We start from the raw sequence: 20,156 nt of genomic DNA, 5'->3' as shown, positions 1-20,156 counted from the left end.
AAACTAAATAGGTTTACTTGCATTTTAAATAAATGTGCAATTAATTGTTACTGTTTTGAATTTTATTATGTTATGTTGGAATGGCAGACTAGGACCTGGGAGGCTCAGGATCAAACCCCCATTTGGCCATGAATCTTTTGCTGGGTGATGTTGAGCTAGTCGTTTCCTCTCTCAGCCTAGCCTACCTTGCAGGGCTGTTGTGAGGATAAAATTGGGGGAACAGACTGAATGCTTCTTGGACTGAATGCTTATTGATTAATGACTGCATCCCACCCTCTCTTCCCTGCCTCTAAACTGGTTTCCCTTTCTTTCTAGACCACGATGCACTTCTGCTGCAGATGGACCAGTTGAAGTCCAACCTTGAGTTGTGCCAGCACCAGGCCATGGAGACAGAAGCTGCGGCAGAGAAACAGATGAGTGCTTTGCAAGAGCAACTACAGTTCCAGCAGGAGCGCCTCTTAGCCAGCGAGAAGCAAGTAAGCAGCTTCCCCCTCCTTGGGCAGGGCGAGCCCTTAGCCTTTCTAAAAACAACACTGTGGCTTCTCCTCTGGAATGTTCCTCTCTTCAGTGCTAGAACACTGCAGCAGTGGGGAACCTCCAGACCATGCACCTCCCCATTTAGTCCATTGGGCAATTTCAGCCAAACCATAATGTCATTAGGGGTGAAATGGGGCACCCCCCCCAGACTTGGTCTGCTGTCATCCACCCTCCTACCTACCTCCTTACAGTTGGGGACGGGAAGGGTGGAAACAACTCAGTGTTAGCTCCTTAGTTTTTGTGTTCCCCTGGCAGAAGTCAACAAGGGTAAAGGTGGACCCAAAACTAGAATGCGTTGACTGTGGCTCCACCTACTGTGACAGATTTTTAAATGCCAACAATTTTGTTTTCTTTCTTTTTTAAAACCTGACAAGTTTCCAGCCTTATGGATGCAAAGATGCACTTGAGTTTATGGGCAATGCCTGATGAAATCTAAGAAGCCAGAAGGGTTGCTATGTAAGATTTCCATGTCCTTTATAATTCCTTAACACTTCCCATGATTGTGGAAGCAAAACACATATATGCAAAATAAACACAATTTATGCAGTTTTCAGAATTTGGGTTACCTCATCACAGATGTGCGGCTTCTACCTTAAGCTTTCTTTGATATGTTTTGGAGGTGCCAGTACAGCCTTTTGACCCATATTGGCTGGTCTGCTTGTAGCTTGGTGCAGCCATTATTCCTGTGGTTTTGTTGCTTGTTTATCTCTTCTCACCCACCCTGCCCCTTCATATGTGGCCAGGAGAAACCTACTTGTCCCAAATCTTTTCAGGATGCACATAAGCTCTCTTTCTGTCGCCTCTCTGATCTTGCTAAATCCAGCCCGTTTTTACCTCCTGCTAGGCTGCTACATTAGAACTGACTTCTGCAGCCCTGAAAAAGCATCTGTGTCCCTCTGAAGATGGGGGAACAGAGCCAAACGGGGAGGTGGCGGCCACTGATATTGTCCAGCTCCAGAAGGAAAACAGAGACTTGGAGCAGCAAATCGCAGAGAAGAACAAGGTGTGGGTTCAACTGTTCATAAGCCTTTCTTCTACTTTTCCCCTCCTTCCAATTGTTTCTGATATGCAGTGGTACTTTGGTTGTTGAACAGCTTGGCTCCTGAACAAATTGGCTCCTGAACGCCACAAACCCGGAAGTAAGTGTTCCGGTTTATGAACTTTTTTGGAAGCTGAACATCTGATGTGGCTTCCATGGCTTCCAATTGAGTGCAGGAAGCTCCTACAGCCAATCGGAAGTTGTGCCTTGGTTTTTGAACAGTTCCGGGAGTCTAAGTCAAACAATACCACCACCACCCAGTTTAAAAGGCCATAGGTTGTTTAATTAGCCAAAAGCTTGGGAGAAGAAGGGTGTTTTTGCCTGGCACCTAAAGATATGTAATGAAAGTGCCAGGCAAGCCTCCCTGGGGAGAGCATCCCAAAAGTGGGGAGCCACTGTGGAAAAGGCTTGATAGTTGAGGTGAAGTGGCTTTTATTGATGGCCAGACTTGTGAACTGATGTTCTCTCCCTACCCTTTCTCCTCTGGTAGACAATAAAGCAGCTGCAGCAGAGGATGGCAGAGCTGAAGAAAACCTTGCAGAAAGAATTGGTGAGTTCAGCTTATGCTGAATGGCAGTCTGTCATTATCATAGGGACTAGTTTGGTGTGTGTGTGTGTGTGTGTGTGTGTGTGTGCGCGCGCGCGCGCGTGCATGCCATGATTTTAGCATGCAAAGGAAAAAAAGTGTAGAATTTGGTGGCAGAAGCAGAATTCAGTTTCTTGAGGATGTCAGCTCTTGAATTTTATTGTAAAGACAAATTTCTAGCACTTATGGGGATGAATATATGCATGGGTAATACTACTGATGTTTTGGAAGCCTGAGTGGTGACTTGAATTTTCTCAAGTGTTGTTTGGGACTAGCTAGCATAACTGGAACAAATGATCCAAATTAGTGAGCACTTGCTGTGAATGAGCTACCCAGTTTGCATAATTTATGTAGGTTGCTATAGTCGCCTTTGGAGGGGGGAACAGAATTTGATAGTGTGGTATATATGCAGACCCAGCAGGGCCCATTTGTTTCTTGCTCTCCAGAATGGCTTTGGAGGATGTGAGCCCTGGCTTCAGGAGTGTTGCATGTGGCGGCTTTGGCTGTCCCTTAAAGCTAGCACTGGTTTTTATCCTTTTCAGAAAATGCGACCCGATGGTGAGGTCCCTGAGGTCCCCAGTGCTGCCTTGACTGTAACAAACAACTCCGATCTGAATGACTCCCGAGAGATAAACTTTGAATACCTTAAGCACGTGGTGCTAAAATTTATGTCCTGCCGGGAATCAGAGGTAAGAAAAACATGTTTTACTGACGATGCCATTTTAACTTGTCCTCATCCTCCTGCCCCGCCCTCCAGTTTCCTCCCTCTTTATTTTGCTTTTGGCTGTGAATCAACATACCTCAGGTGATAAGTTCCATGTGACATACCATAACTTCAAATTCAGAATATTTTTGAATTTTTGCCTGCCACCTTGATGAAGCATACGTACAAAATTAACCACAATAAGCTAGTACCTCAGGAATCCCAGCTTGAAACACAGAAGTCTAATCCACTATTTTCTCCTATATATTTTGGAATGTGGTTTGCCCATTTGTTCTCTATGCATTCAACCACCACTCAAGATACTGTATTTTTCCGTGTATAAGACACCCCCATGTTTAGCTTGGGGGGCGGTCACTTCCAACAATCGCTCACCCGCCTGCCTGCCACTGCTAATAGCTTGCCACAGCCACTGCCAATCGCACATCTCACCACAGCCAATTGTCTGCCCGCTCACCATCACCAACAGCCCACCCGCCCACTTGCTGCAGCCACCAATCACCTGCCCGCCTCGCCACAGCTGCCAATCGCCTGCCCAATTGCTGCAGCTACAGCCAATCGCCAGCAGGCCTTGCTGCAGCCACCAATCACCCGCCGCCAACCTCCTGCTTGCTGCTGCCATTAATCGCACGTCCCCCTTCTGCATTCATTATCCATGTATAAGACAACACCCAATTTTTGCCTAATTTTTTTTAGCAAAAATCATTGCCTTATACACAGAAAAATACAGTACTATCTCCAAATGCAGTACAAGGGTTACTCAGGTGGAGGCAGCAGTCCTTGTCAGTTTTTGGATGCCAAATGCCATTTTGGATCAAGATGAAGGGTTGAAACATTACTTTGGTGTGACTCTGTCCATTCTTTGGCATAGATTCAGCTGCCTAACTCAGGTAGTGGACTTTGTCACCATTTAGATGCCATTTTGACTCAAGATGGCAGATCAGATTAAACCTTAATAAGCATTAGCTTCCACCATCACACACACAAATTGATTTGGGACCAGGTCATTGTTCTCCAGGTCGGGTCAGAATGTGGATATGTTTTTGTGTGTGCACATAGCCCCCAAATTCACAAATTACACTTTGTTTAAAAATCAGATTATTTGTTGGTTTCTTCAAACTGCCCAGCAGCACCAGGCATTTCCCACTAGCACACACCAAGAGCGACAAGCATTTTTCTCTAGCTAGTTGGCTGTACCTCTGTGATCAAATCTGTAAGGGTTATACATAAAAATCAATTGTAACTCACCGGCTATTGCATTTCAGGCATTCCACCTGATAAAAGCCATGTCTGTGTTGCTAAACTTCTCTCAAGAGGAAGAAAACATGCTCAAGGAAACCTTGGAGTATAAGGTAAGACTTTGCTTGAGCTCTTACAAGTTCACTTGGGCATCTTCCCTCACTTGATGACCCCTATATCAAGGGATAGCTTGCATGTGTGAAGCAGGCATTGTGGGTCTATGTGCCAGAAATGGAGCTTTTGTTCCAGTCCTTCCATCACATGTGCTTTGGGAATCTTCCTTTTCAATTTGGGTCTCAGCCACATTGCCATTAGCATTACAGGGTGCATGCATCAAGTATATTTATTTAAGCTCAGTATATATTTAAGTATATTTAAACTCAGGCCTTTTTCTAATGTGCTTGCAAATTGCTGCTTCTACATGGCAATGGGTCACCTAGGCCTTATCAAGGGAATGCAGCTCTTCTTTGCAATTCTATCAACTCCAGAGTTGTCTTCTTTCCACGTATATATACATACTGTTCAGAAGTCCATGTCCTGGTGGCTCCTCTGTTCTTCCTGGCTGCTGATGGATTCTTGCATCTGTCCTCAGAGACCTGTGCTTAATTAAGCTTGTCTGTCTTGCATTATACTGAGATTGCCTATCACTTTTCTGCGTTAGCTTCACACCCCAGACTGGCCTAGTGATGGCTTTTCAACCTATGTATCTTTGTGGAAACTTTCAGGGTATTGACTTCTTGCTCCCCATTTTTGTTCTGCTGGGACTTTGCAGATGCACACAGCTTTATTCAGATTTTCCACCTTCCTTTGCCCCTAATGTTTGGCTGATCAGTTAATGGTGTGCCTTTTTTTTGTCTTATTGTTTTCCTTCTGCCAGATGTCGTGGTTTGGGTCAAAACCATCTCCCAGGGGCAGCATCCGACCCTCCATCTCAAGTCCAAGGACTCCGTGGTCGTGAATGCCCCCCCCTTGACCCAAGGATGTACTGCCTGCCTCCAGCTGCTTTTTTTTTTCTATGAAAAGAATCCTGCACCCACCAACTGAGGTGGTGTCTTTATTGCTGTCACCACAGTATTTTTGTACAAGAACTTTGAAAAATTGTTTACAAAGCTGTACTGTAAAAGGAGTGTCCTTTGCTGCAGCCTGACACCCCCTCTCCCTATTCCATCATTTAGTGATAACAAATGGCCCTGGCTTCTGAGGCCTTGTGGAACCCAAGCGGTTGTGATTCTGGTGGCAGGAATTAGCAGCATGGGGCAGCTTCTGTCACAAACAGAAATCCCGAGTGTTGTATATTGAGGAACAAGTGCATGTGTCTGTTCTGCACTTACATCATTCCAGACAGTGTAGAAAACCTTGTCGGGATGGGGAGCAATTCTGCTTTCTCAGACTGATAACACCTCCCTTCTCAGCACTGCTTCACCAAGGCTGACTGAAACTGCTGGTGCATTCACACCTATGCTGCAAACAGCCCCATCTGCTTCAGCCAGGGCCAGATTTATTTTTCTTAAAGAAAAATGATTAAGTGGTCTTCACAAAGCTTCATGTACTTGCCTTACCTTTCTAGATGAACATAGCAAGTTGCAGAGCGGAAGGAGGGTGGCAACCTTTCATTTTTAAAGTGAAAACAGGTGATGGGGTTGCTTTGAGAGAACATGTTCTGTTTCACCTCTTGCTAAATTTGCTTGCAGGGAAGGGGGCAGCTGAGAGCTGCAGGTGCATCAGCCTCTGACAACATATCCTAGCTCCATTTCAGCTGCAACACTAGCAATCCATGTTGCTTTACTTTAACAGATGGGGAGCTCCTCACATAATCACAGTTAATTTTTTTACACTACTTGAAAGTAACAGTCAGTTTGGCTCATTAGAAAGAAGAAACAAAGTACATGACCTTGCTTAAGAATTCTTTTTTCTTTAGTTATAAACCAAACAAAAAAGCCCCCCACTCCTATATTTTTATTAACCAGTCTATGTAAAGATACTGTCTATTCTGTACAGAACATCAACCATGTTAAGAGAGCAGGTTGCAATTTTAGTATTGCCACTGCATATTGCTAAGCTACAGTATATTTTTGTTTACAAAGTGCTTATTAAGAAGAAAAAATCAGCCATGGTGGGGTTGGTTTTTCTTACCAAGAGCACAGCGTAAAATTTCTACTGGTTGATACTTTATTGTATTTTCCCAGAGTCACCTTTTTAAAGGTATTGTATGGAAACCCTCTTGGGCAGGACTCTATTGTAGCCTTAGTGTTGAATTCTTGTAAGGTAAGGTATCAGAGCACGAATGAGGTGTGTATATTCATTCAACGGTAGCAACCAATGCACTTTTTCTCCTTGTACAAAGAAAACACAAACCACCTTTGGAGTGTATGTAGAAAAAAGCCTTTATGGACACTTGGGAAGTCCATTCATTCTGTGTACATATGGACTGTATTATGTAATGGCTTGTAGAGTCCTAATTTGTGGTGCAATACATTTTTGATTAAAACTTGAGGCTACTTAATTATCTTCATGTTTCATGGTATATACTTAACTGGTAGAACTGGAGGTTCCAAGCCTTGCCTACGGTTGCTTAATGGAAAAGTTTTTCACTGGGCATGTGGAATTAGTTCTCTCTTCTCTTTTTAAACACAGAAGAGGCAGACTCTGTCCTCCGGAGAACGTGAACAGCCCTTCTGTCATCTGTCTCCCCATTCAGGGTTAAAAACGCCACATCACCTTTCCTGCTGTGACTGCAAAGTGCCTATTTCAACTGCACTGCTTTACTTATTACCCCTATAGTCCACTTGGAAGTCTGTTGTGCAGGTTCCTGAAAAGATTGCACTCCATTCTCAGCTTCACAGTCGATACAGCACTTCACCTCAATTTCAAATTAAGAATGTACTATAATGTGTTTTCTCTAGGCTGTAATACTTTACAATACAGTAACAGGGCAAGCTTAAAGCAGGATTATAAAATCAAGCTGTCTTTCAGAAGTACTCTTGTCTTTAACCAACCTCTAATGGCCACATACTACCCTGCAAGAACAAAGGGTCCTACCTGTGGGCTTCCTAAAGGCATCTTAGCAGCTGCTATTATGGAAACTAGCCTTTGATCTGCGCTAGGAAGACATGTACAATGTGTTATTTTGACAAAAGACTCATCTGTCTACCACCATCTTTTGGGGGGAGATGGGCAACTAGTTAGCAGTTTGAGATTAGTGTCTGAATGTGGAAAATCTGGATTTTCAAACATATAAAGCAGACTACTGCTGCCTTCCACCATATCAAAATCAATTTCAGCTTCCTCAAACCCAAATGGTACATGATTTAAATATAAAAGCTAAGCTTCCTAGGCAGGAATGTATGGACAACTAAGTGACATCCATGGAAAAAAATGAAAGCTCTACCACATAGTAGCAGTAGGTTATTTTTATAAAAAAAAAAACCTGGCAGAGAGAATGTGTGTGGGTGTGCATAATGTATGTGTTTGGATGTATAGGCAGAAGAGGGTGCAGCCCACTCCCATTAAAATCCATTGCTAATTATTCTAACCATCCAAGAACTTTATTTTGAAAGAGCAGCAGGCACTTTACATGAAACCAACTTCATACTCAGCCCACTTAGTCTCAACTATGTACAAAAAGCTCTCTTGCATAATAAAACCCTTTTCCAACCCCCAAAACAAGGTATTCTCATTTTGCATCTGACATAACAGCTCCCCACCCCACCCCATCCCAAAATCCCAAATAATTGTTAAATTTAAATTAATGTCTCACTCACCCACACACACTTGGCTAGAGCTGTAGCTGTTCTGGAAGCAGGTGCTTGCACACAAACGGGCTGCCCCCACTTCCCTTCACAACACAGACTCCCCTCCCAGCTCCTGCCTTGATAGTCAGAAAACAAGAATACATAAAACTGCCCCACCACCACCACCTCTGTTAAAGGACACTGTTCCAAGAGAGGAAGCAGGGACACCCCCGCCTGCCACATACACACACAGTATTTCAGTAGATTGTGGTTCCTAGAAGAGTGGACCAAAGTATCGGTGTAGCCAGTACTTCTTCCTGACTCCAACAGAGTTCTTGGTGTCTCAATTCCAGAGAACATAAAGTCTTTTAAACAGTTTTTCGTGCAGTCAGGACTCTGACTATGGAGCCTAGGCCACCTACTGCTAATGCCTGCGACAGGAAGAGAAAGAAAAGTTAGTTTATGGGCCAGTTCAAGCCCACCCCAGCAAATGAGGCAGTGAATGATAAGCATTTGTGCTCACCCAATCTGCAGAACCTCTAAAAAAGGTACATCACCTCTTCATGTAAAACCAGTTAATTTTATGGGCTGAGTAACCAGGCTGTATCAATCTCTCTCGCTATTTCTTTTTTCTTTTCTTTTTTGAGGTGGGAGGGAGAGAAGAACCCATCAGTTTTCTGCTGACTTTAATGTTGCTTTTTTATGTGAGTTCACTGATTCCCCCCTATTGTTAGCCCTTTGGCTCTATGAATCCCTTTACCCCAGGCCAGACAATAAGATAGGGAGAATGCTGTGCTTGAATAGCTGAGGATGGGAGCTTCTGCTAGACTTCATTCTGAGTCTTCTGTGCACATGGGATGGGGAAACCATAAGCAAGGCTAGCCTCCATAACCCTACAGTTGTAATGGCTTTGGGCAGGTGCAGCTTCTTAACCTCAGGTGACTGAATTTGCTCTTGGAAGCTGTGAGAAACCGCAGCACAAGGCAGGCTTCTTTTCTTTGCACTAATGGATTGAAGTTGAATCCTGACAAGACAGAAGTACTGTTTTTGGGGGACAGGGGGCGGGCTGGTGTGGAGGACTCCCTGGTCCTGAATAGGGTAACTGTGCCCCTGAAGGACCAGGTGCGCAGCCTGGGAGTCATTTTGGACTCGCAGCTGTCCATGGAGGCGCAGGTCAATTCTATATCCAGGGCAGCTGTCTACCAACTCCACCTGGTACGCAGGCTGAGACCCTACCTGCCCACAGACTGTCTCGCCAGAGTGGTGCATGCTCTGGTTATCTCCCGCTTGGACTACTGCAATGCGCTCTACGTGGGGCTACCTTTGAAGGTGACTCGGAAACTACAACTAATCCAGAATGCGGCAGCTAGACTGGTGACTGGGGGCGGCCGCCAAGACCACATAACACCGGTCTTGAAAGACCTACATTGGCTCCCAGTACGTTTCCGAGCACAATTCAAAGTGCTGGTGTTGACCTTTAAAGCCCTAAACGGCCTCGGCCCAGTATCCCTGAAGGCGTGTCTCCACCCCCATCGTTCTGCCCGGATGCTGAGGTCCAGCGCCGAGGGCCTTCTGGCGGTTCCCTCATTGCGAGAAGCAAAGCTACAGGGAACCAGGCAGAGGGCCTTCTCGGTAGTGGTGCCCGCCCTGTGGAACGCCCTCCCATCAGATGTCAAAGCGATAAATAACTACCTGACATTCAGAAGACATCTTAAGGCAGCCCTGTTCAGGGAAGTTTTTAATCTGTGATATTTTACTGTATTTTTGGTTTCTATGGAAGCCACCCAGAGTGGCTGGGGAAACCCAGCCAGATGGGCGGGGTACAAATAATAAATAATAAATTATTATTATTATTATTATTATTATTATTATTATTATTACCCTGCAGAGTGGTGCAAACAATGGTGCACAAGCCAGGCACTGTACCAAACCTCTCTTGGAAACACCCTGCTGCTCTGAGCCTGGCAGGCCACACAGAAACTCTTCTTTCTAAGCTATCTGATTTCACAAACTCCACACTCCCCATCCCCGCAACATCAGCCCACTTTGGGCATAAGCTGTCGTTTCCATTGGAAACGAAAGCAAGCAGAAACAGGTTTCATGTTGTCATGAGAACACAAAAGTCGTCCGTCCCCAGCCCGCCCACTGGTACATCTGCACCTCTTGAGAGGCAAGTATTGAGTATCCTGCACTGCCAACCCTGGAAAAGTCACTAACAGAAAGGCTGGTACAACATTTATGTTTCTTGCCATCAACTCTAATTTTGTATGTTGCATTTTCATCCCTCCATAGATTACACTTCTCAAGAGCCCCTCCCCTGCCTCGCCCCAATCCTCATCCTCTTGCAGGCAAGAGTGTTTTGTACAAGTGGGCAGTGACACGTCACTGGCCCTTCAAAAATAGAACCGACCTGCTGAACCACGTGGATTAGGACCTCCAAGCTGGGATAGAAATCACCTACCTTTTCATGCCACTGGAGTAGTATTGCACTGCTATTTTCTGTTGGCTTTTCAAATCCTTTATAAATGTACTTCATTAACAAGTCAATACCGTTGCTGTCTAAGGAGTTCACAGCCTGCTCAATCTCGCTGCCTCTAAAGGAGGTCAGAACCTTCAGCACCACTTCCTGGGCCCGCTCCTGGAGAGACAGGCAACAAGAGAAGAATAAGACCGCAAATACAACCCAACCGACACCAGCTGTTTCCCAGGAACTCACTTAACAGCAAAGGCAGGATCCAGAAACAAGTCTTTTCATATTACCAAAAACACACTAGATCAGTCTTTCCCAAAGGAGTCACTATTGACCTTATGGGGTCAACAGAGCAGTGAATGAAGATCTAGAGATAAAAAAAGGCGGAGGGGTGGAAAAGAAGTTTAGGAGGTAGAGTTGGGAAGATTTAATTAGGAACTATGAACCTCAGAAATAAAGCACAAGGGCATGTACAGGGTGCATCTCCCTTGTCAATGAGGAACCCCTGTGTTTTATAAGATTGTTCAACAGTACTGTACTACAGTACTATCTTTTACATTTTATGATACCTAGTTAGGTGATTAATGACTAATAAATGTTGATTAAAGGAGGAATGCTCAGAACCTTCTCTGCCGGAAAAGATACCCTTAGCTTGGTGAGCTTTTGGTTGACTGCTGTTATATTGGTGGTAGCCACTGCTATTTTTCTAGCAAAAAGGGGGCTGGGACTCACCATGAACTTATAATGGCAATAGTGCCCACCTGAGAGGTGCCAGAACTGAGTTCTGGCGAGGTCTGGCTGAAAAAAAAGCCCTGGTAGTAGCAGGACATTGGGAAGAACCATGCTCCCAATATGTTGGAGCTGTGGCATCAGGAAGCGGTGGAAGATGGCACTTATGAAGATATACGGAGTAGCTTCATTACTTACACTACCACAACTAAGCGTAACTGTAACACAATCTCTGGAAAGATGTTCTTGAAGGATTTAAGATGACTCTTATTCTTCCTCTTCAAGGCAATGTGGAATTTCTTTATGTAATACATTTTTGATGGCTTGTGTTTTTTTAAAAAAGAGCAATACAAAAATGGGGTGCCCCCAGCCAAGCACTGGTGAGCAATTAGGGAGACAGGCACTTACATTCTAGTGTTTGTAACCCGAAGGTCTCCAGATTCTAAGCATTTCTGATTATCAAAACAATGACTTTCTCCAGGATTCAACTTACCTTTGCTGCATGGTTCTTTGTGTTGACAGGAGAATTCTGTAAAGCCGCATGGAAAGCTCTGAGCATATCACCTGTGCAGCCACATAAGTCAAGGAACTAAAGCAACTGAGCTGACCCACACAACACACACAAAACCAGCACCCTGTACCAGGCCTGGAAATTTAACCAGGGTTTCTCAGCACTCGCTGCACAGTGACACATTAGCTAGACCCAAGGACATCAATTTGGGCACTGACCAACCCTGAGGAAACCCAACCATTGCCAGGCAGCCTACAATTCACTCTAGTAAAGGAATGCTGACGACCTGGCTTCTGCCACAGAAACGGGCATCTGTTGAGTTTGTGTGAGGCAGGCAAAGATGCCCCACAAGGCACTTCATTTATCAAGCAAATAAAGGAAAAACATTGAAGCTGGAACCAGTCTTCCAAAATTAGAACTTGCTCCCCTCTCCCATGTGATGAACATTATTTAGTGCCTTTCATTTTTTGTTGCCCTGAAATTACTCCACAAGGAGTCCATTAGAATCTCCATCACACAAAGCGTCACTGATTGCAAGGAAGGCCTCCTCCCGTGCCAAGGTCAATCTCCTCTACACTTATTAAAAGAAACTTCACATTATAGTTGACAGGAAACCCTTTATCATCCAAAGCAGAAGCGACAGAACTATCAGATCAAGGAAACCTGATGTCTCAGACATCCTTGGAACTTATCAGTATAACTCTCCCATTATTACAACAAATCTGATTTTGTTAATCTTTCTCCTTAAAGCTTCTTTAAAATGATAATATTATGTTCTACTTATGCGGCTGCCAGGATACCAAGGAATCAGAAAAGACACCAAAGGAACAGTAGACAAAAAGGCTGCATTTATTATTAAATCTCCACAAACACACTAAAGATTAAAAGCGCCCCTTATTTTTTATGGTTGTCTTTACTTAGCTGAAATGAGTAAGACTGAACTCACAGCAGCAGTGAGCTGGTGTTGCCAGTGGCTGCAAGGAATTTAAACCCATACAAAGTTCAAACCTTTCACTAAAATGAATTAGGGCTGCTAAACTTGCAAAGACCCGTCTACACACACAAACACATGCTTCCACCACATCACACAAAATAAGAAAACTAAACAGCCTGCAACCAGTCTCATGGATGGCACACATATAAGAGGACTACCAACCTTGAAACCAGTGAGCAAGTAGCAGCCTACACAGCAACTAAGGCTATTTTTTTTGCCTTTCAGGGAAGCAGTCTCAAATGTCCATTCAGCTGAATGGTGGTGGGAGATGGACTAGGCCGCAGTGTTCCCCAACCTTGGGCCTCCAGCTGTTTTTGGACTACAATTCCCATCATCCTTGACCACTGGTCTTGCTAGCGAGGGATGATGGGAGTTGTAGTCCAAAAACAGCTGGAGGCCCAAGGTTGGGGAACACTGGACTAGGGCACACACTCACTTTCCTCAAATATACCCAGCACCCCACATGAACATCACAACTCCAAATTTAAGGGTAGCTACAAGAAACTGAAGACTGCTCAACCTTCTTAGTTGGTCTTAGGTGTCTAACTTGAACATTTGCAGCTAAACAGTAGCAAGAAGGTAAGTCATTTCCTCAATATGCATGAGGCAGTTGCTAAGGGGAGTCCCACTGCCTACCTATGCAATCTTCTCAACTACCTGATACCTGTTTCTTCTCAACACTCTTTTAACCAACACAGGATCTTTCAAATTTTCTTGTACTGTTGTCTCTCACAAGACAAGTAAAGCTACCATAGAAACATTTTGAGCAAGGTGCTAAAGGTCAGGTTTCAGAACACCAGTTTGGAAGATTAAACTCGAGCTTTTAAAATAGCAAATACACAACCCTACTCCTCAGCACCACAGTTCTAATGCACTGTCACATCCCAGTACACAGACCAGTTTTGCTGGGAGACAAGGAATTCCTTCAATCTAATCACCAAAGTTATACACTGCAAATGAATTTGCAGGCAAGGGTGGAAGTGAAAACCTTTGGTTACAGTAAGTGGTAAAGAATTTTTTGTACAGACTAAATGAGACAAGACATCCAAATATGCTAGCAGCACAGAAAACGCCTGTGTGACCTATGCATGTTACAGTATTCAAATTTAAAAGGCATTGACCTCTTAATAAAAGGAACAATCTGGGTTATGTCCCTCGGTGGTTGGCAGCAGAGTTATTCTGATCATCTTTATTACCAGTTTAACTCTATTCATTCATTGAAAAGTTGCAAAAAACAACAGGGAGTGGAATATTCTTTTCCTTCATAGGAACTCTCAATGGTTTGATTTAATTCACCAGTAATGGTGATTCAGGGACGCAGGTGGCGCTGTGGGTTAAAGCCTCAGCGCCTAGGGCTTGCCGATCGAAAGGTCGGCGGTTCGAATCCCTGCGGCGGGGTGCGCTCCCGCTGCTCGGTCCCAGCGCCTGCCAACCTAGCAGTTCGAAAGCACCTCCGGGTGCAAGTAGATAAATAGGGACCGCTTACCAGCGGGAAGGTAAATGGCGTTTCCGTGTGCGGCTCTGGCTCGCCAGAGCAGCGATGTCACGCTGGCCATGTGACCCGGAAGTGTCTCCGGACAGCGCTGGCCCCTGGCCTCTTGAGTGAGATGGGCGCACAACCCCAGAGTCTGTCAAGACTGGCCCGTACGGGCAGGGGTACCTTTACCTTTACCTTTACCTTTACCTTTAATGGTGATTTCACAACTTGGCAAATCCTGGAAGAACAGCACCCAAAGTGTCTTGTTTCATTCACTAAGGGATGAAGAATAGACCCTAAATCACCCACAACACTCATCTAGTGTTAGAAACTCAGATATATAAACTAGGCACCAAATGGCTCCTTAAACCAAGATTTCCGTCTCCAAAACGGAATGTCTAGTTGCCATTTTTGGGCAAGATATCTCAAAAGTCTTATTTTTCAGTTTTGGACTGACTATGATTGATTGATTATCAGTTAAATATCTGGCTAGTTTAGAGGACAACCTTGAGCTAGGTTAAAAGCTTTGAGAACTTAAAGAAGAAAAGTCACTTGATCCAGGGACAGTCAACATATGTATTGGCCTCTTCCTATCTCTTTTATTAATGGTGATATGGACCATTCATAACATAAGAATATTCTTCACAACTGTGAGCAGGGCAGTGGGGTGGGGTAAGTGAAGACAAGCTACAATTAATTATAACATTGTTCACTGCTTCAGCTCAGGCTGCACAGAAAAAGCATTTTGGTTCCTGAAATTCATTCTGATTGTGCAGATAAAATATAACTGATAGAATTCTACAGGATGTGGTATTGGTGTGTGAAAACAGTCAAGAGCCAATGATCCCCAGGCGTGCACCTCCAGATGGTGAAGATGTCAGGTAGCAAGTGGCCAACAGGCAGGTGCAAAATGCAGCTGGCTAATTTCAAACACTACAACACTACCCTCACCGGCAGCAAACCCATGTTTTTCAAACTTCACACCTCTACAGGGAATACCTTCTATGCAGATCTGTCTGCGAAAGAACCCCATTCATATCTGGTGCACAATACATTTGCATTGCAGATAATCCTAAAGGTTACTGCACTGTAACCATGCACTGCATCACTGTAGCCCCATAAAAACCTAAGGCTGTACATTGCAGGGGAAGATAGTTTGTTAGTTAACCAATCTTTCAGGAAGCACCCCCACCCCCAAATTACTAATCTTGTGGAGGGGCTCCTAGAATCCCAGAAATAAGAGTTTGTAAACCACAGCTTTAAACAACAAAATGAGAAGGAGTGAAAAAACAATCATGTTGATTTGTAATTCTTGTTATCTACAAGGATGCAGTTAACTTTGGATTTCAGACTCTGGCATAACTAACAGCTACCTAAAAATTAAAAAGACACCTATCCAAAGCAGGAACCCAAGCTCTGGAAATTGCTTTCATACAGAGTTCACAGGACTTCTTCAGCCAAGCAGAAATATGCTTCTACCAACTGCACAGCCTACTCTCAGCAAAGAATAACAATATTTAAGTGCAGAGACTAGTGTGTTCCATTTAACCAAGAGAACAACTTATGGAAATCCAATGGCAAAGGAGATGAAAGGTAGAGAAAGCCAAGAGGTGCCACACCTGGGAGAGTCATCATTAGAAGCATGAACAATACTGTTTCAAAGCATCTCATCTTGAGAATCTCAAAGCATTTAACACTTCTGTTCATAATTCTGCCATTGTGAGTCACATCCCCTTCATCTCATAAAGCTTATACTTCTGAATCTATGGGGTTATTCTTGCTGGAAAGATACACATGCCAACTACTGAGAGCAAGAAAGCAAGCAAGCAGATAGGACAAACCCAGCAGCAAATATACTGTTTGAACCCACGAAAGAGCTGATAATACTATTGATTCTGTAACATGCTGGCCTTTCCTGTCTTTTGTAGTGCGTCAGCTGTCACTAGCCTCCTTGGAATATTACAGACGGTACAAGGTCACACTTTAAATACATTATTTCAGTCTCTCAGCAAGCACTGTCCAAGACAGAGCTGCATCAATTCAGCTCTGGTTACATTTCAACATCTTTTTTTTTGGAGCAAAAGCACACACTCATATTTTAACATCTTTCTTTCTCTCCTGGAAATGACAGAAGCAATAGCTTCCTGACCTGTTGGTCTCTGAACTGGACTTTCTGCTCCTCATTCCAGAAAGCACAGGCTCCCATTTCACCATTAGGCACAGGCAGGGCCACATTTGCCAATTCCGGCTGGCACGAACAAGCCCGCCCCTGTCACCAGCACCCTTCAGAGATCCAGTAAGGCAAGTGCCTTCTTGCCAAACCTGATTCCATGCATGACGGAAGCATGCCTCACGACCCTTACGCGTGTTTTTAATTGCTTACACACTGTGGAAAGCCGCAGGGTAGGGCTAACCTCATACCACGGTGACCTGCCCTGCAACATCACCTGGTCTCTCTACACACTCATAACCCTTCCCCAACAGAGCCTGTGCAGATGCACACACACCCATTTTTCAGACAGTGTTTCTGCAGGTATCTGAAGCTCCTCAGATCATTCACACAATTTTCCAGACCCAAGCTGCCCCTCCTTGTAATGACTAGACACGAATGGCTACAATCAGCAGCCACTACAAGTAAAGCAACTTCCAGAAGGCTACAGGCATTAAGGACCAACCCTTAAGACAGTTCCTTCACTAGAGGCTGCTTCACCCTACCCTGGGCGATTTTCAAATGCAAGCTCCATCCATACCCCTCCCTTTTCAACCTCTGCCTTCTTAAAAAAGGATGAGCACCCCTGAGGACTACCCAGACCCTCTGATGGAAGAAAAACGTGGTTATTATGAAGTCCATTACAGTGTTACCTTGGTTTAAGAACTTAATTCGTTCTGGGGGTCCGTTCTTAACCTGAGGTACCACTTTAGCTAATGGGGCCTCCTGCTGCCACCACGCAATTTCTGTTCTCATCCTGAAGCAAAGTTCTTAACCCAAGGTACTATTTCTGGGTTGGCGGAGTCTGTAACCTGAAGTGTCTGTAACCTGAGGTACCATTGTATTAGGTAAAGGAGGACTCCCTCCCCCCACTAAATGAAATCATAGGAAGCTAAGGGTTGTGCACAACTAAGTTGGCCCTTGTGGTCTCTTCCAACTCTATGATTCTAAGTTCTGCTCAGAGCAGACCCACTGAAATGAATGAACCAAGAGTGGCATGCACATCAATTTCAATGGGTGTAGGACTAACACTGGATAGAACTCTAGCTATTTTATTGGACAAAAGGAGAGACAGTGTTTGGATGTGAAGCAAATTCTGCCAATGCCAAAAGGGGAAAGTCAGAGATGAGGTGTTTAGGAGAATCAATATGTTCTCAAGGCTTTCCAGAGTTTCACAGTAGGGTAAATGGCTAACTACGCACTTGCCTGATCTTGCAAAGTCTACATTCCTCCTCAGTGACAGTTGCTCGAAGAGAGAGAATGATAAGCAGTGAAGTGGACAGAAATATTCCAGGGAGGGGGGAGAAATAAAAGAATGGTGCCTTCTCCATAAAAGCAGCTACAACAAGAGATACAACCATCTCCTTAGAATCTATCAGGGAAGGAAAGATCAGGCAGAGGAGGACAATCTAGCACAGTGGCCTTCAAACAGTCAGTACCCATTACTGAGTCCATTATTCTCTGTACTGTCCACACTGACTTGCAGCAGAGGGGAAATATCGGACCCTTTGTCAGAGGGGAAATATCGGACCCTTTGCATGCAAACCAAAGACTACCACTGAGCTACAGTCCTTCCCCTATATGGTAAAAAACATTATGAGGTGATCCCTCAATTCACATTGAGCTTAAAGGAGAATCCCTGTTCTGGATAAAATTAATGTTTTTTCACAGATTAATACAAAGACAATGGGAAGAGAAGAAGTGGGAAAGATGAAAGCACCCAGGCACATGGGGAGAAAAGGGTTTAAAAAGAATGCCCCATGAAACAGAGCAGGGAAGAGAATAAAGATGAGAAGTAATGGCCCATATGGGAGAAGAGGGAGAAAGGTGGGCAGCAGAGAAATGCCCCAAAGCACACTGGGGAGAGAGTAGCAGGAAATGAAGGCACTGATGCACACAGAGACAAAAGTGGGCAAAAACAAAGGGATCTCCAAAAGAGTACGGGTAGGGGGGGAAATAGAGGGAGGCTGAAGAGAAGCAATGCCCGAGGCACACAGGAAAAAAAGAATAAGGCAGCTTCCTACGTTCCTTTTTTATTTAGCAGTTCTTGCTCAAACAACAGAACATTAGCTTTGCACGCAGAAGGGCCCTAGCTGGATCCTCAACAGCATCCCCAGGTAAGGATGGGAGAGATCCCCCTGCCTCAAACCCTATTAGAGAGCTGCTGCCAGTCCGTGCGGACAACACTGAACTAGGCGGACCGACGGTCTGACTCTGTATTTAAAAGCACATCTTTATTCAGCACTAGCATTTCACTTTATCTCTAATGGGGGTGGACCAAGGCTGAGTGGCACAGCACATGCTTTGCACGCGAAAGGTCTCCAGTTCAATCCCCAACGACATCTCTAGGGAGGGTTGGAAGCCTGGAAGACAGACAGACAGACAGAGACACCCCCCGACACACACACACACCCCACCCCGCTGCCTGAAACCCTGGAAGGGCGCCTTGCCAGTCAAGGGTGGGCGACATCGAGGGGCCTCCGGGGTCGCTCGCTCGGGCCGAGAAAGGATATTGCCGCAACGCCGCCTCCACCTCCGGGCCGGCTCCTCCCTCCGCCTCCGCCGCGCCGGCCCCGCTCCCCGCATCGGCGCCGTCGGGCTCTTCCACGAAGCGGTTCTCGTCGAACTGATCGATGTCGAGGCGGCGGAAGCGCGAGGAGAGCGAGCTCCGCGCCATAGCTGAGCCGGACGGCAGCCGGGCGCTCTCCCGAGGCGCCGCCGCCACAGCCACGCACGCCGCCGCCGCCGCCGCCGAGGCTACACTTCCCTCCTCAGGACAGCACTGCCCGGAAAAGGAAACCCCGCCCGCCCGCCTGCCAGGGCGAGGGCGGGGCCGACTGACAGGCGCGGTCAACCCACCCTCTGGGCGGGGCCTGGCTTGCGGCGAGGGCGGAGGGCGAGAAAGTGTGAAGAGGAGAAGCTCCGGTTCGGTCTGCGTCACTCCGCCTCGAGCGGCTCTTACCCACGTGACCTCACAAGGCAACCACCTTCCCCGCCTCCCCGCTCGGAGCATCTTTTTTTCCCGCTCTCGCCCCTTTCCATAGCTGTCAACCTTCCCTTTTTTTTGCGGGAAATTCCTTTATTCCAGCGCAGTTTCCCGCTGCTATCCCGGATTGTTAGAGATCCCGTAGACTGTTCCCGGGGCAGGTGAGGCTACTGATCCCTTATTTTCAAATCCGAAAGTTGACAACTATGCCCCCTTTCCTTCAGTGCCACTTCGATTTGGGATTCGAATTAAAAGTGCACCTTTTAAATAAAGATGCATATGCGTGTCCGCGGCCTCAATTCATAAACCACAATGCGGCTTTGTTAATCTGCCTAATCTCTTAATATAAACAGCTACCAGAACCTGATTCACTTTCACCTCAATTCACTCCGATTTCTCTGTTGAACTTTGGCCCTTTTCAACATGGCCAACACCCAGGTCAATTTACCTCAGTCCAGTTCAACTTCAATTCATTTCACATTTTGCTTGTTTCAATTTCCCTCCAATCAGCTTCATTTTTTAAAAAATGCTGCGATGAGGCTACATTTTAATATTTTAATGTTCCATTATTTTAATGTTGTATTTTATTTTTAAGTTTGTAATCATTCATCTTGTTTTTATTATTGCTTGTAAGCCGCTCTGAGCCCGGCCTTGGCTGGGGAGGGCGGGGTATAAATAAAAAATATTATTATTATTATTATTATTATTATTTAAAAAAAGCCAGCCAGTCTGCTTTGTTTTCAGTGCATCATATTGCAAATCCCTGGGCAGGAGGCTGGGGAGGGTGGGAGGCAGGGGAATTACTGCAGGTCTAGGAAGCTGGTCAAGTCAGTTTCATTTCAAGGGGCCTACAAAACAAGTACAGTGGACGCTCCAGTTGCGAACGTGATCCGTGCGGGAGGCACATTCGCAAGCCGCAGCACCACA

At 45.3% G+C, this 20,156-nt stretch overlaps 2 protein-coding genes and 1 long non-coding RNA gene across 10 annotated transcripts in view; 2 read left to right on the top strand and 1 right to left on the bottom strand.

The window, feature by feature from the left end:
- The window catches only part of GOLGA1 (golgin A1), a 44,108-nt gene extending 37,483 nt beyond the window's left edge, over positions 1–6,625 (top strand). For all 8 annotated transcript variants that reach the window (XM_079962054.1, XM_079962053.1, XM_079962052.1 and 5 more), the window contains 6 exons: positions 316–476; positions 1,382–1,540; positions 2,067–2,126; positions 2,705–2,851; positions 4,149–4,235; positions 5,000–6,625. In XM_079962054.1, coding sequence (XP_079818180.1) covers positions 316–476; positions 1,382–1,540; positions 2,067–2,126; positions 2,705–2,851; positions 4,149–4,235; positions 5,000–5,080 — 695 coding nt within the window. In that variant the 3' untranslated portion in view covers positions 5,081–6,625. The remainder of the gene's footprint in view (positions 1–315; positions 477–1,381; positions 1,541–2,066; positions 2,127–2,704; positions 2,852–4,148; positions 4,236–4,999) is intronic.
- A 1,020-nt stretch (positions 6,626–7,645) lies between these two features.
- On the bottom strand, positions 7,646–19,018 carry ARPC5L (actin related protein 2/3 complex subunit 5 like). Its single transcript, XM_079962280.1, has 4 exons — positions 18,755–19,018; positions 11,546–11,616; positions 10,315–10,491; positions 7,646–8,284 (listed from the first exon to the last, which is right to left on the bottom strand). Exons 1-4 carry the CDS (start codon positions 18,918–18,920, stop codon positions 8,222–8,224), a joined length of 477 nt encoding a protein of 158 aa, XP_079818406.1. The 5' UTR covers positions 18,921–19,018; the 3' UTR covers positions 7,646–8,221.
- Positions 11,608–13,782, top strand: LOC307207952. The gene is made up of 2 exons (XR_013834884.1): positions 11,608–12,834; positions 12,981–13,782. It is a non-coding gene; the product is annotated as an uncharacterized lncRNA (long non-coding RNA).
- Positions 19,019–20,156: the final 1,138 nt, after the last annotated feature.

Source organism: Podarcis cretensis (genome assembly GCF_951804945.1).
Source record: "Podarcis cretensis genome assembly, chromosome: Z".
Lineage (NCBI taxonomy): Eukaryota > Metazoa > Chordata > Lepidosauria > Squamata > Lacertidae > Podarcis > Podarcis cretensis.
This window is presented reverse-complemented; position numbering and strand designations above follow the sequence as displayed.